Consider the following 12,886-nt stretch of genomic DNA (forward strand, 5'->3'; position numbering starts at 1 on the left):
GAGAGGAAAAATATTTGAAAGAATTAATCGACCCTAGTGGGTCGATAGCGATAAGCGCTGAATGAGGGAAATCGTCGACCACGCCGGCGGGGTCGGTATCGGGGTCCTGAAGTGTTTGGTGTCGCGAGCTGATTGGCTGCCTCTATGGCTAGGGTAATCGGGTCGTCGGGATCGTATATTACGTCCTTCGGACGCCGATGCTTTTCAGTACCGTCCCTAAGCGGGATGTAATCGGAAGCCGCAACTACCAGGGGATTCGGGTGGTGCGGAGCAGAATCGAAAAAACGTTTGGAAGCTAATTTGAGCCATTGGGCAATGGTTGGCAGACCTAGGTCAATGTGCAGATTTTCATTGCGAAGGAACCACGGAGCTCCCGTGGCTTTCCGCATGAAACGATTTTGTATTACCTGTAGACGGTGGATTTGAGAGGGACTCGCATGAGCGAAAACTACCCCTGCATAGGTCATGATCGGACGGATGCAAGTCGTGTAGATTTTCACCTTATTCCTAAGGGACAATTTACTTCGCTTGTTAAGGAGACAATGAAGACGGCCCATTACAAACGCGGCGCGATCGCGCACACGTTTGATATGGGCCTTGAAAGTAAGACGTCTATCTAAGACTACGCCGAGATATTTGACTTGCAGACGTGAGCCAAAAAAAATGGTTGCTCAGCACTAAAATCCGGCATCCAATCACTGTGCGTTCTGTCATGCATTGCGTGCTGTCATTTCTTTTCATTCTCCGCGCAGTCGTTCATTCTCATTCGTGGTTCTGCTTTTCAGCTGATTGTTAAAATTGGTCGTGTTTAATAATTTTCGTCGTCGTAGTTTTACGTGCTAGCTATTTATCGGAATAATGGTTACTAAAGACTTTACTTCTCGTTGATCGAATCTCGGTGCCCATCGGAACTGACTGTGTATTTAATGTGATGTGTATCTTTGTTTACTTGTGTAAAATGTTATGATTTGTGAAAATGAAGTGCAATTTTTATGTGGAACAGTTTGAAGAAATATCTATAAAGAGATAGGAAGTTCTCGGACAGACGATGGATGATGAAGAAGCTGATCTGCGTGAACAGATATTCCACAATAATGTCAGGGAGCAAATTGTAAGTTCTAGGATTAACTATACTTTTCTCGAACAAAGAACACAGTTTCTTCTTCGTTTGTTCATTCATAAATCACTCTGGTCTACATTAGCAATATTCTAAATCTTGATTCTAATTAAATTTATAAATCTCATATTTTTATTTTGCAAGGTCAGCAGATTGCTGCCTTACTTTGTTTCGGGCATTTTCAAGTTCAATGACATAGCGCCAATAACTTTGATTCTAATCTGGGTCATTATACTAAAAAATACCTATTTCAGTACCATTCAAATCGAATAAGAATAAAAAAACAAACATTTTAGAATGATGTTTGTTTCTTTTTTAAAAAGTAAAGATAATAAATCTAGTAAGCCAGCATGTAAACAATTTACAGCTCAATGCCTGAATATTACTTTTGCATTTTTAACCTCGTTCTGTACATTTATTGAAAAGAAACATATGAGACTTGAATATTTAAGAAAATTGCACTTGGTTTGGATTTCAATGATTGTCATTTGTTTTTTGGCTGGTTTTGTTAGTTATATAGATAAAACACAGTACATTCCTTGCATATCTAGTAAACATTTCATTTTATATTGGAGAGTTAAAATTTTTATCATGAGCTTTTTAGTGACTTCAAAAAAGGGGAGGTTCTCAATTCAACCGTATATTAATTGTATGTATTTTATAATATATTATAACATGTATATATTTGTATATATTTTATAACATGTATATTTTTTCGAAATGAAAAATTTTTTTTTAATGTATTATAGAGAGAATCATATCTAATAACTACAGGTCATTGAACTTTCATTTTTGCAATCTGACACTTGGTATGTATGTATGTTGGTCTATACATATACAATTAGGCTAGAATTAGACAGATATATAGTTTCTTGACAATACAATCGTAAAAAGAAAAAGTTATAGTTGAAAAAAGTAGTTGATAAACATACCTACTGTCCACAATGGTGTTAAGATTTTAAGATAACAAAAATAAAATTTGACGGGGACCATGTTTAAGTTGATATTTGGAGGGGTTCAGTCCAGGATAATAATATTTGGAAAATACCCAATTATAGAAATGATTACAAGAAATTGAAACTTAAATTCTTGCTAAAACGATTTTATTTTTAACCTTGAATTGCACAGAATTGATTCCTATTAAAGCAATGAAATTACTTTGCAGTAACTAATTGTCTCTAGTAGCACAAAATAATGCACATACACATGTACATAATAATGTACATGTATTAATACATTTAGAGATTGCCACCCTATTGTAGGTACAGTCATGAGAATACCCACTTTAAAACCCTGTTGCACTATCATATTTGTCATTTAATGAGACTTACAGCTTAATTTGTCAAAAAAGTTAATGTGACATGGTTTCAAAGTGTATACATATTAGTACTCGTGACCGTACCTACTGCCTATACTTACCTAAATCTTCTAATCATTAATAATCCATTTTACTCATACTCTTTAAAATGAGTTGCTATAATATAATATACTAAGACAATTAACCAAAATGACATTGGTAATTAATTATTATGGTGATATCCATAACTAATTAAATAATTAATTGTGCTGGTGACAAGCTGAAACTGCGCCTCCGCCACGCTTGCGAAGATACTCATATAACAACATAAACTCACGACTTTATCCCAATTGGGGCAGTCAGAGGTACATCCATCGCAAGGTGAACTAAGTACCCACACCTCACCGAGCTTTCTGTTAGATCAACGTGATAGGTGGTGAGCCGTATCGCCGTCAATAATGGTCGAGTCAAATGTGTTAGTGAAAACTGCACTTAAGGTAAATTGATAACTCATTGGTGCAAGTCCCGGTACCGGGGTTCGAACTGGCGCCACACGCTGGACACTTTATGCAAAACACCTCGTTTTACACAGACACTACACTACACATTCGCGTCATCGTACTCTCGCAAGTGTGTATACTAAAGTAAGACCAAAGGAGGCTGAAGTAAACTTAGCTCAGCTCTGGTGGGGAGCGGAGAGTTGCTGTTCTATACGTAGTCATCATCATCCCATTAACGTCCCCAGTGCTGGGGCACGGGCCTTCCCTATAGATGGATAGGGAGATCGGGCCTTAAACCATCCCGCGGGCCCAGTGCGGATTGATGGTTATTAACGACTGCTAATGCAGCCGGGACCAACGGCTTAACGTGCCTTCCGAAGCACGGAGGAGCTCGAGATGAAAAATCTTTTTTTTGTGGTCACCCGTCCTATGACCGACCTTTGCGAAAGTTGCTTAACTTCAACAATCGCAAACCGAGCGCGTTAACCGCTGCGCCACCGAGCTCCTATACGTAGTATTATTCCTTATTCTATGCTGCCGCTCCTCGTTTGAGAAGCGAGCTGGTGTACCACAGGTCCACATTGACTTAAATAACATTCTGAATCTTTGTTCCAGATATTCCTGCTCCTCTTCATATTACTTTACCTCCTCTCGTTCATGGTGATAGAGAAGTTCCGTCGCCGGGACAGCGAGGATTGCTTTTCCACCGACGAGGATGAGGTGAAAGTATACCGCATCAGCCTGTGGCTGTGTACCCTGGCGCTGGCGGTGTCGCTCGGCTCGGCACTCCTGCTGCCCGTCTCGATAGTCAGCAATGAAGTGCTCATACTGTACCCCAACAGTTACTACGTGAAATGGCTGAACAGCTCCTTGATACAGGGTGAGTTTGACTGCTTAATTATTCGAGGTGGAGTACCAACCTCATCAACCCTGGTGTCAGGGTTACTATTGAGCCGCCAAATGCCCCTGACATGTCTTATGTAACGACTACTTACTTACATCAGCAAGTAGTAACCGGGACCAACGGCTTAACGTGCCTTCCGAAGCACGGATCATCTTACTTTCGGACATTCAGGTGATCAGCCTGTAATATCCTAACCAAACTAAGGATCACAAAGTAATTTCTGTTATACGTCCCCACCGCGAAACGAATCGATGTAGATGTAGCATTGTCCATGCTATTTTTTTAGGGAAAAATAGAGCATTGGTTTCCCTCTTGCCTTCCGCAGTACTCTGTCTGACGCGAGTGTGATGGCGCCCGGAGTAGTCTATTTCAAAGCCGTACTTAGAATCCTGTCCTCCGCCCCTGAATAGTACTGACAGTTACTGCTGCCCTCTGTCAGGTTCCAGGTCCCTGTGCTCTCTATGCATACCAAAACAAATCCGTCACACAAGTAACAAAACTCGAACTGATCGTTAATGTGCAGTCGCCTGTAAATTGTCTGAGGATACAGTAGAGTCATAAATAAGTGGAGAAAAATAAAGGGGAATAAAAAGGCCGGGACTGGGATTTGAACCTGCGACCCCACAGTGAGGGTTGAGCGTGCTTCCGACTGAGCTACAATGGTCCAAATTGATATAATTTTTAATATTTTCTAATCTTGCACAGTCTTCACGGAACAGAAGGCACTTGAATGTTTCGCTTGTACTAACATCAAACAATAAGGCATTAATTGAACACGCATATTATACGAAACCGTATTTAACTTCGCTCTGCCAACCTTGAACTTATGACGTGAACAGCTGATGTAACATCGACTTTATTTTCGATATAAACGCGAAATATTATCCAAATATGTGTAATGCAGTTCAGGGCGGTTAAAAAAAAGCAATATTGCTATTTGACATTTGTTTGCATTGCGCAGTTACTTTTACATGCGCAAATGTCAAATAGCAATATTGCTTTTTTAGATAAATTGCTTCGATGTGGCCTTTTTAACCCCCCAGCTCAGAACATTTTGCAATGCCAAAAATAATGGATTTGTTTCCAAACAAAAACGGGTTTTGCATTTCAAAAATGGAATTTAAAAAATCACGTTTAAAATCTTAAGAGGCCTGATTGCTTTTTGTAATACCTCTAGTGGCCGAGATTTCCTGACATAATAGATAAACCATAGGGTTTGGATTTCAGAAAAGGACTTTTTTAAACGACAGTCGGTCTTGCAACTATAGTATCTTAAGCTGTAATAATCAGTTACAATATAATGAAATAATAAATGATCTGCAATCGAGGCAGTAACATACTTCAATAACAAACTTATCGTGAACTTACTTAAGTTCTTTTCGGCATATCTAGCTAGGCATACAAGTGGAACACATTCGTCCAAAACGTCGCCGCGCGCGGTCTAAAAGTTTTTTATTGTATCCGACAATGGCCCCGATTCCTGCACACACCTCCTAATTTTACTTTAAGTTATATACCCGTCATTTTCTTATCCGCCGAAAAGGAAAGGGACGGATGATTGTCAACAAGTTAATTTTAAAGTGAATGAATAACCCGTGCGTATAAAATAGGCATCTCACTATGCAATCCGTTTGACGTCTCTACTGAACTCTGTCGGGTGCTTGGCCGATGTAAAATTTTTATACGGTTGTTTTAGATTTCTGCTTAAAATTGACGTGTACTCCATAAATTTTATGCTTGTCGATTACCCGTCCCTTTCTTTTTCAACGGATAAGAAAATTACAGGTATAACTTAAAATTAAATTAGATGGCGTCTGCAGGAATTAGCACCAATATAATAAGTAAATGGGTGTATCTTATTTTACGTTTATTATTCATTGTCCGAAAAAAGTAAGATGATTCTGTGCTTCCGAAGGCACGCTAAGCCGTTGGTCCCGGGCTACTAGCCCAAATACCTCCACCAACCCACACTGGAGCAGCGTGTGGTATGCTCGGAGGCCTGTGCCCAGCAGTGGGACGTATATAGGCTATTCAAGTTTTATGTAAGCGTAATCTTGCCGATTAATTTTGCCGATTATTTATTTACTTATAAAAGGTACACCACCAGCTAACCGTTAATAAAACATCGATAGTATGAGTTCACTGTAAAGATAGGCTACATAAGCCATCTTCGGGCGCATCAGCGTCGTGCCGACTAGGAGTCGAAGTGGTCGCCATGGCCGAAATCGGTCGGAGAGATCATCATCAGTATTATTTGTTATTGAGGGGCTTAGAAAATAATCGATTATTATAACAGTACTCTGCTTTTCCGATTTTCGAAAACCCGTGGAACCGTGGGAATCGTGTTACTCCGAATTTAACGCGTGCGAAGCCGCGGGCAAAAGCTAGTCTAAAATAAAAGTTACATTAGGCATTGGACTGTTACATAAGCCAGTTATAAGTAGGTGCACACAACATTTGCAGTGTACGACAACGTAACCGTTTAGGTAGATAACTAAAATATAATTGGATAGTTTCCTAGTTCAAATTCTGACATTCTGATTACTGCTAAAAAAAGACAGATCTAAAGGTGACAAAAAGCGTTTTCTTTTTTCGTATTTAATTTATTTCATATTTTTTTTGACACGTTTTTCTATGACGTCACCTGTTGCGTTTTCATTCAAATTCCATAGTAATTTCGTGATTGAAGTTTATTGTAGTAGCTGTAAAAGTAACTGATTTGACTACTTGTATTTATAAATCCAAGATTATCCGAGTTTTGAGTCTTCAACTGAGATACCAAAGTCAAAGAAGCGATTTTAAAGAGTGTTGCAATAGGAATAATGGATATTTCTTCAGACTAGCAAATTTCTAAGGCCAAACCCAAGGTTCCGGCAAATAGACGGCTTCATTTAGACATTTGCAGACGTTACTATAAAAGTGTATATCTTGAAACTACCTTGTACGTATTTGTTAGGTTAATAACGATGGCCTAGACAGGTACGAATTGAAAAATTTACAACGTTCCATAGAGGTTACATTAAAAAGATGCATTATATAAGTTTTAATGCTGCGATAGGAACGAGGGACTTTCCAATCGGCGTACCCTAAAAACACGGTAGATGGCATTGTTAAGATATTTCTTCGTTTTATGGTATTCAGTGCTTCGGAAGACACGTTAACCCGTTTGTCCCGGGCTACTAACCCAAACACCTTCACCAACCTGTACTGGAACAGCGTGGTGCAGTATGCTCCATACCTCCTCCGGTTGATTGAGGGGAGTCCTGTCCCAGCACCGGGACGTATATAGGCTGTTTCTACATATAAATATATAAAAGGAGAAACTGACTGACTGACATATCAACGCACAGCCTAAACGTAGGACGTAGCTTAGGTGCACTAAGAAAGGAATTCCCGAAATTCCCACGGGAACGGGAATTAGCGGGAAAATCCTTTTGTATGAAAAATCTAAACCGCTTAAGTTACACGCTTGAAATTTGGCATACAGGTACCTTAGTAAACTTAAAGCTTAGTTGCAACAGGATATTGCAAAATTCCCACGAGAACGGGAGTTAGCGGGAAAAAACATTTGTATGAAAAAAATATTCTCATCTCTGAATTCCAGACGAAAGCTTATTTAGGGTTAGCCTCCTCTGATCGTATTTACCTAAATTTATATTACACCAAATTATCATAAAGTAATAATCTAAAAATTAATAACAATTCATTATTTAACTGAGCTACTTATACTCTAACCTCATTTAAAAATAATAAAATTGAGCATTTTTTAACCTTTCTCCCATACACATAAATATCTCTCTTTTATAACACGCCACGCGGACGAAGTCGCGGGCAAAAGCTAGTATCTTATGTATCCTAACATAACACTTTTCTCTATTGTTGCAGGGCTGTGGAACCACGTGTTTCTATTCTCAAATTTATCTCTCTTCGTGTTCCTGCCGTTCGCGTACCTATTCTCGGAGTCCTCGGGCTTCCCTGGATGCCGGGGGCTGCGGGGGCGCGTGTACGAGACCTTCATAGTGCTGGCGCTGCTTGGCGTCGCCATGTTGGGACTGGCGTACGTCATCTCCGCCTGGCTCGAAGGCGACCGCTCCAGTATTGACGCTCTACTTAGTGAGTATCTTATATATCTTTAACGGCCACCGTGGTCCAGTGGTTGAGCGTTAGGCTCACGATCCGGAGGTCCCGGGTTCGAATCCCGTTGGGGAAATACCACAAAAATTACTTTGTGATCCGTAGTATGGTTAGGATATTGCAGGCTGATCACCTGATTGTCCGAAAGTAAGATGATCCCGGATAATACTTACTAATGTAAGTCGTTACATGAGTCATGCCAGGCGCCTTTGGCGGTTTAATAGTAACTCTGACACCAGGATTGATGAGGTTGGTTATCCACCTCACAACCCACACGATAGAAGTGAAGAAGATTATTTATTTTAATTCATAGTACTGGCACTGCTAGGTGTCACCATGCAAAGGCTCATCTACGTCATCTCCGCCTGGATCGAAGGCACGAAATAGAAGAAAGAGGATGGAAAAGCCCTTACGCGCACTTTGTATGAGAACCGCTGTCGTCGGTTCGACTCCGCTCTCTTTTACTACTACTCCTGCAAACAGATAACTACGATAGCTCTACTATTTCTCAAATTCCATAGTGAATTTACCGACAATGTATATTTTATGTGATAGACTGCAATTTTATTATTACTTTTCATTACTGTATACAAAAGTATTTTTTAAGGTTTTTGCTTTCCTGTGATAAAGAGGGATTTCCTTGCGCGATAGTCGATATTTGTTTTTTTGCCCTGCAGGTTATAATGCACTAGACGACCTTTTAATATACTATCGCGGAGCTCTATGCGTCGTAAAGTTTGCGGATGGGTGGAGTGCAAAGTTGAAGTATGAACTATTTGCTCATACTTGTGGCGCGCGTTTTGCGCTCACTTAGGCCTTCCAACCTCTTTCTCCTATTCCGTGGTTGTGACGGTCGAGATTAGGCCGATTCAGCGGGCTTAGCACCGTAAGCGCGCGACTCTTTCTCGCTTCGACATACGTCACCCGTCACTCTCTTACAGTTCTACACAGAGAGAGACAGACGATCTCTGTCGCGGCGAGAAAGAGTCGCGTGCTTACGGTGCTAGGCCCGCTGTTCTATGTAACACTGTAAATTCACGTGAAACAGATCTCGTAGGAACTCAAATGCATTCAGATTATAACCATAAGCACCCAAGCAAATCTAAAAGCTTAACATTGTATCCGATTGTTCACAAATGGGGACACTGTTGTCTATGGTTAATTGCGCGCGACGAGCGGACGGCCGTGACTATTGTTCGGCCGCTAATAATGTTACTAGCTGCTGGGTCCTCATGTCATGTGCGATCTGGGGGTAGGAGAGGGCGGGGGGAGTCATGGGGGCATAATTTTTAAATTTTAAGTGTATATGCATATGCGTCATGTCAAAATAAGCCACGTCGTGTCATATAATTATTTTACATTAAAAAAATAAATAAATAAATATAATTACATTTTAATGTTGATCTGAAATATTTATTTATTTGTAGCTTCATAGTGTCAAGGCAATGAATCAAAATGTAATTGCATTTTACAATTGTAATGTTTATTAAACGGACCCCAGTCCATCGCTCTTTATAATTTATGACGGTAGAGTGGACACAGTCACTCAAACAACTCACTTTTTCTTTTTCTATAGAACAAACAAGCCTAGTTAGGTAATAAGTACTATGTACGATAAGGTGCAAAAGTCCAATCAGTTTCTTGCAAAGTAATAAATTAACTGGTTGCACTTAAGACCTCCTGGTTACATGTCGTTTCTCTAATTGACCAAAAACACCTACAAAAACATAAATTTTATAATTATGACAACTAATGGAATGGTTCATAATTTCAGCACTGTCTCGCTGGGCTCAGTGACTGCACTATTGCTCTTTGGTTGTACATTGGCGATTTAGCGCCTAATTTTAATATTATATTCGACTATACTATAATGTATATTATGTGCGACTCTTAAAGTCTGTCGAGCTGTCGATAATGTTAGAAGACCGGGGAGTTATGTCCGTATGTACGTAATACTTAACGCACAGAATGGTCTTTAATAAGTAGCGCGTAAGTGTACTAGTATGCTTAGTATGATAGGTATGTTTGTTTACGTTATGACTGTTTGGAAGGAAACCGCGTGCTTACTGTTACTGGTATCAAGTAGACGCGAAGAATTACCACTTGACACGCAAGAACACTAGAAAATAAGTAACTACTCAACAAAAAGCTAGGAAAGAAATAATGAATGCCTTGAGAATTTCGAAAATAGAATTTATTTGTTTTAAAAATAAAATTGATTGAATATTATGTAAAAAACAAAATAGTTGATTCCATATTTAAATTAATGGCGCGAAAAAGTAGGTACTGAAATAAATGGCGCGAAGAATTAGACCTGAGGAAGCACTGAAAAGAAGACATCTAAGCGTTCCGCAATGTATTAATCATTATTAATGAAGATTATGGTCTGGTAATTTCTTACATCCATCTTAGGACATCGATACCCGGATTACTGGTTAGAGTTTATGTGGAAGAAACAAAGAGAGGTCTTTGCCCGACATAAAAACAAAGCAGAAAAAACAAGAATAACCTCAACATCTTTATCAATAAAATCTCATCGACACATGTTTATGAAATGAAATCTTTTACCATTTATATTGTTGAAAGTGAATCAATGACTGATTGGCAATCTCATTGTGTGCGTTTCTAAAGAATCACTCCACTCATATGTCCAATTTGACACGACTTTCGCTCTTATCCCATTTCAATACAGGTTGGCGAAATCTGCAAGAGTAAACATATTGGTGGTTTTCAGAGAAAGCTGTAGGTATGTTGTAACTGTTTAAATGAGATTCTATTAATATGACTGTCAATACATCAATGTTAGAACCTTAGGATTGGTAAATACATACTACATACATGTTCGTACAAGAGTTGGAGGACAACTGGCCCTCGAAAACTGGCCCTTAGAATTCTAGACCGCAGGCCAGTTGTCCATTCATGATGTAATTTTGTAAGAGGTGAACTGATCTTCTTCTATTGTGTGGGTTATTAGGTGGATTACCAATCTCATCAACCCTGGTGTCAGGGTTATTATTGAGCCGCCAAAGGCCCCTGACATGGCTCATGTAACAACTACTTAATTACATTAGTTAGTAACCGGGACCAATAGCTTAACGTCCCTTCCGAAACACGGATCATCTTACTTTCGGATAATCAGATGATCAGCCTGTAATGTCTTAACCAAACTAGTCTGAACACGATCTGAAATGATCTGAGTACGATCGATGGGCAAAGCCATTAGCAATCACAAGACAACTTGTAAGCACCTTAACAAATTTTCGATGTGTAAAACAAACATTAAGCTCACGATTGGGGTATTCAGAGGTACATTCACTAAGTACCCACTAAGTATGTTAAGATTTATGTCTTTTACAGCACTCACCGGTGCTTAGGGAAACTCGCAAAGAGAAAATTATTAATTCATTTGAAATTCTTCGACCTATGTATAGTCATTAAGCCGAAGCCCCGGCGCCATCTGTCTAGAATATCGAGTACTATTATTTCTTACACCGATAAATCTACAGTTACATGTATATTTCAATTTATCGTAAAGATGACACCTTAGATATTTTTAAAGGATTTCCGAGTCAGAATTTTTTCGTTTTAATTATCTCTTTGTAAGTATGTTAGGGCAGCAATAAATGTCAGTACTATTCAAAGGCGGAGGATGTCCTAGTACGGCTTTGAAATAGACTACTCTGGGCGCCATCCCACTCGCGCCAGACAGAGTACTGCGGGGCGGAAGGCAAGAGGGAAACCACTGCCCTATTTTTCCCTAAAATCTAGTATGGAGAATGTTACACAGGTATATGTTAGGATCGAAGCAAATGGAATTCCATAGTCTGCTTGTAATGCTTACCCATTGGGAAAAAGGCTGAATATTAACAGTGTACTTTTGTCAACAGATCTATGGACATACTTGCCATTCCTGTACTCCTGCGTATCCTTCGTCGGAGTCCTAATGCTGCTGGGTGAGTGCTTAACATCTTAAAGTGTATTTATAAACAAACCTGAATTCTTTCTAGGGGGATTAAAAAGGTCAAATAGAAGCTATTCATCTAAAACAAAAATATTACTATTTGACATTTGTTTGCATTGGGCACAATATCAAATTGCAATATTGCTTTTTTAGATGAGTTGCTTCGATGTTGGCTTTTTCATCATCATCTGCGTAGTCGCGACGAATTTCCATTCTGTTCCGACTGGGAATCAAACCCGGGACTTCTCGTTGAGTGATCAAGGCGTTTAGCCTTACAACACAGCCATTATCACTCATAATCAGCTTAATCTTTGACATGACGCCTTGCGCCTCGTTTGTAATAGAATTAGAAACTCAGAAGCAATAAATACCGCGTCACCACCACTACAAGTAGCGATAATGATGCCAGTCGCAAGCGCAAGTCGCTAGGACGTTTCACCACAAAACAAGACTTAATGGTACAAGTGCTATGGCGTTTCACCGCGGAACAACACTTTCCCGACGACATTATAGGTAGACTGTTTCTCGATGGTAATGCTAAATGGAAAACAGTGAAAACGCAGCATTTGAGATTTCTATTAAGACTCTATTCAATGATGTGGTATGGTGTTGTGGCTTCAAAAGCTACAGATACAAGTACGTCTCAAACTTTTCGTATATCATTTCAATTTCAACCCGGGTACGCATTGAGACCACAAAACTAGTCTATTGCGAAGTTTGTTAACAAAACAGTACTACAGTACCATACACAAGTGCCTACATTATGAGCGTACATTTGCCTTTCCGTCAATCACCCATCACTAATCGATTTCGTCCACGTATTGTCGAGAATGTTCAATGACATGTAGCGTGGAAAATTTTCAGCTTTTTCCTGAATCATGTACCAGTGGCGTCCCTAGCAAAATATTTAGGTGGTGCGAGACTTCAAAATACCACCGAGACATACCTAATTAAATCTTTTAAAAATGTTGTT

At 39.5% G+C, this 12,886-nt stretch overlaps 1 protein-coding gene across 1 annotated transcript in view; it reads left to right on the top strand.

The window, feature by feature from the left end:
• Positions 1-714: 714 nt before the first annotated feature.
• Positions 715-12,886, top strand: part of LOC126369388 (protein Lilipod) — a 50,558-nt gene continuing 38,386 nt past the window's right edge. The window contains exons 1-4 of the mRNA XM_050013776.1: positions 715-1,111; positions 3,530-3,794; positions 7,704-7,931; positions 11,840-11,905. Coding sequence (XP_049869733.1) covers positions 1,049-1,111; positions 3,530-3,794; positions 7,704-7,931; positions 11,840-11,905 — 622 coding nt within the window. The 5' untranslated portion in view covers positions 715-1,048. The remainder of the gene's footprint in view (positions 1,112-3,529; positions 3,795-7,703; positions 7,932-11,839; positions 11,906-12,886) is intronic.

This window comes from Pectinophora gossypiella, chromosome 9, assembly GCF_024362695.1.
Source record: "Pectinophora gossypiella chromosome 9, ilPecGoss1.1, whole genome shotgun sequence".
Lineage (NCBI taxonomy): Eukaryota > Metazoa > Arthropoda > Insecta > Lepidoptera > Gelechiidae > Pectinophora > Pectinophora gossypiella.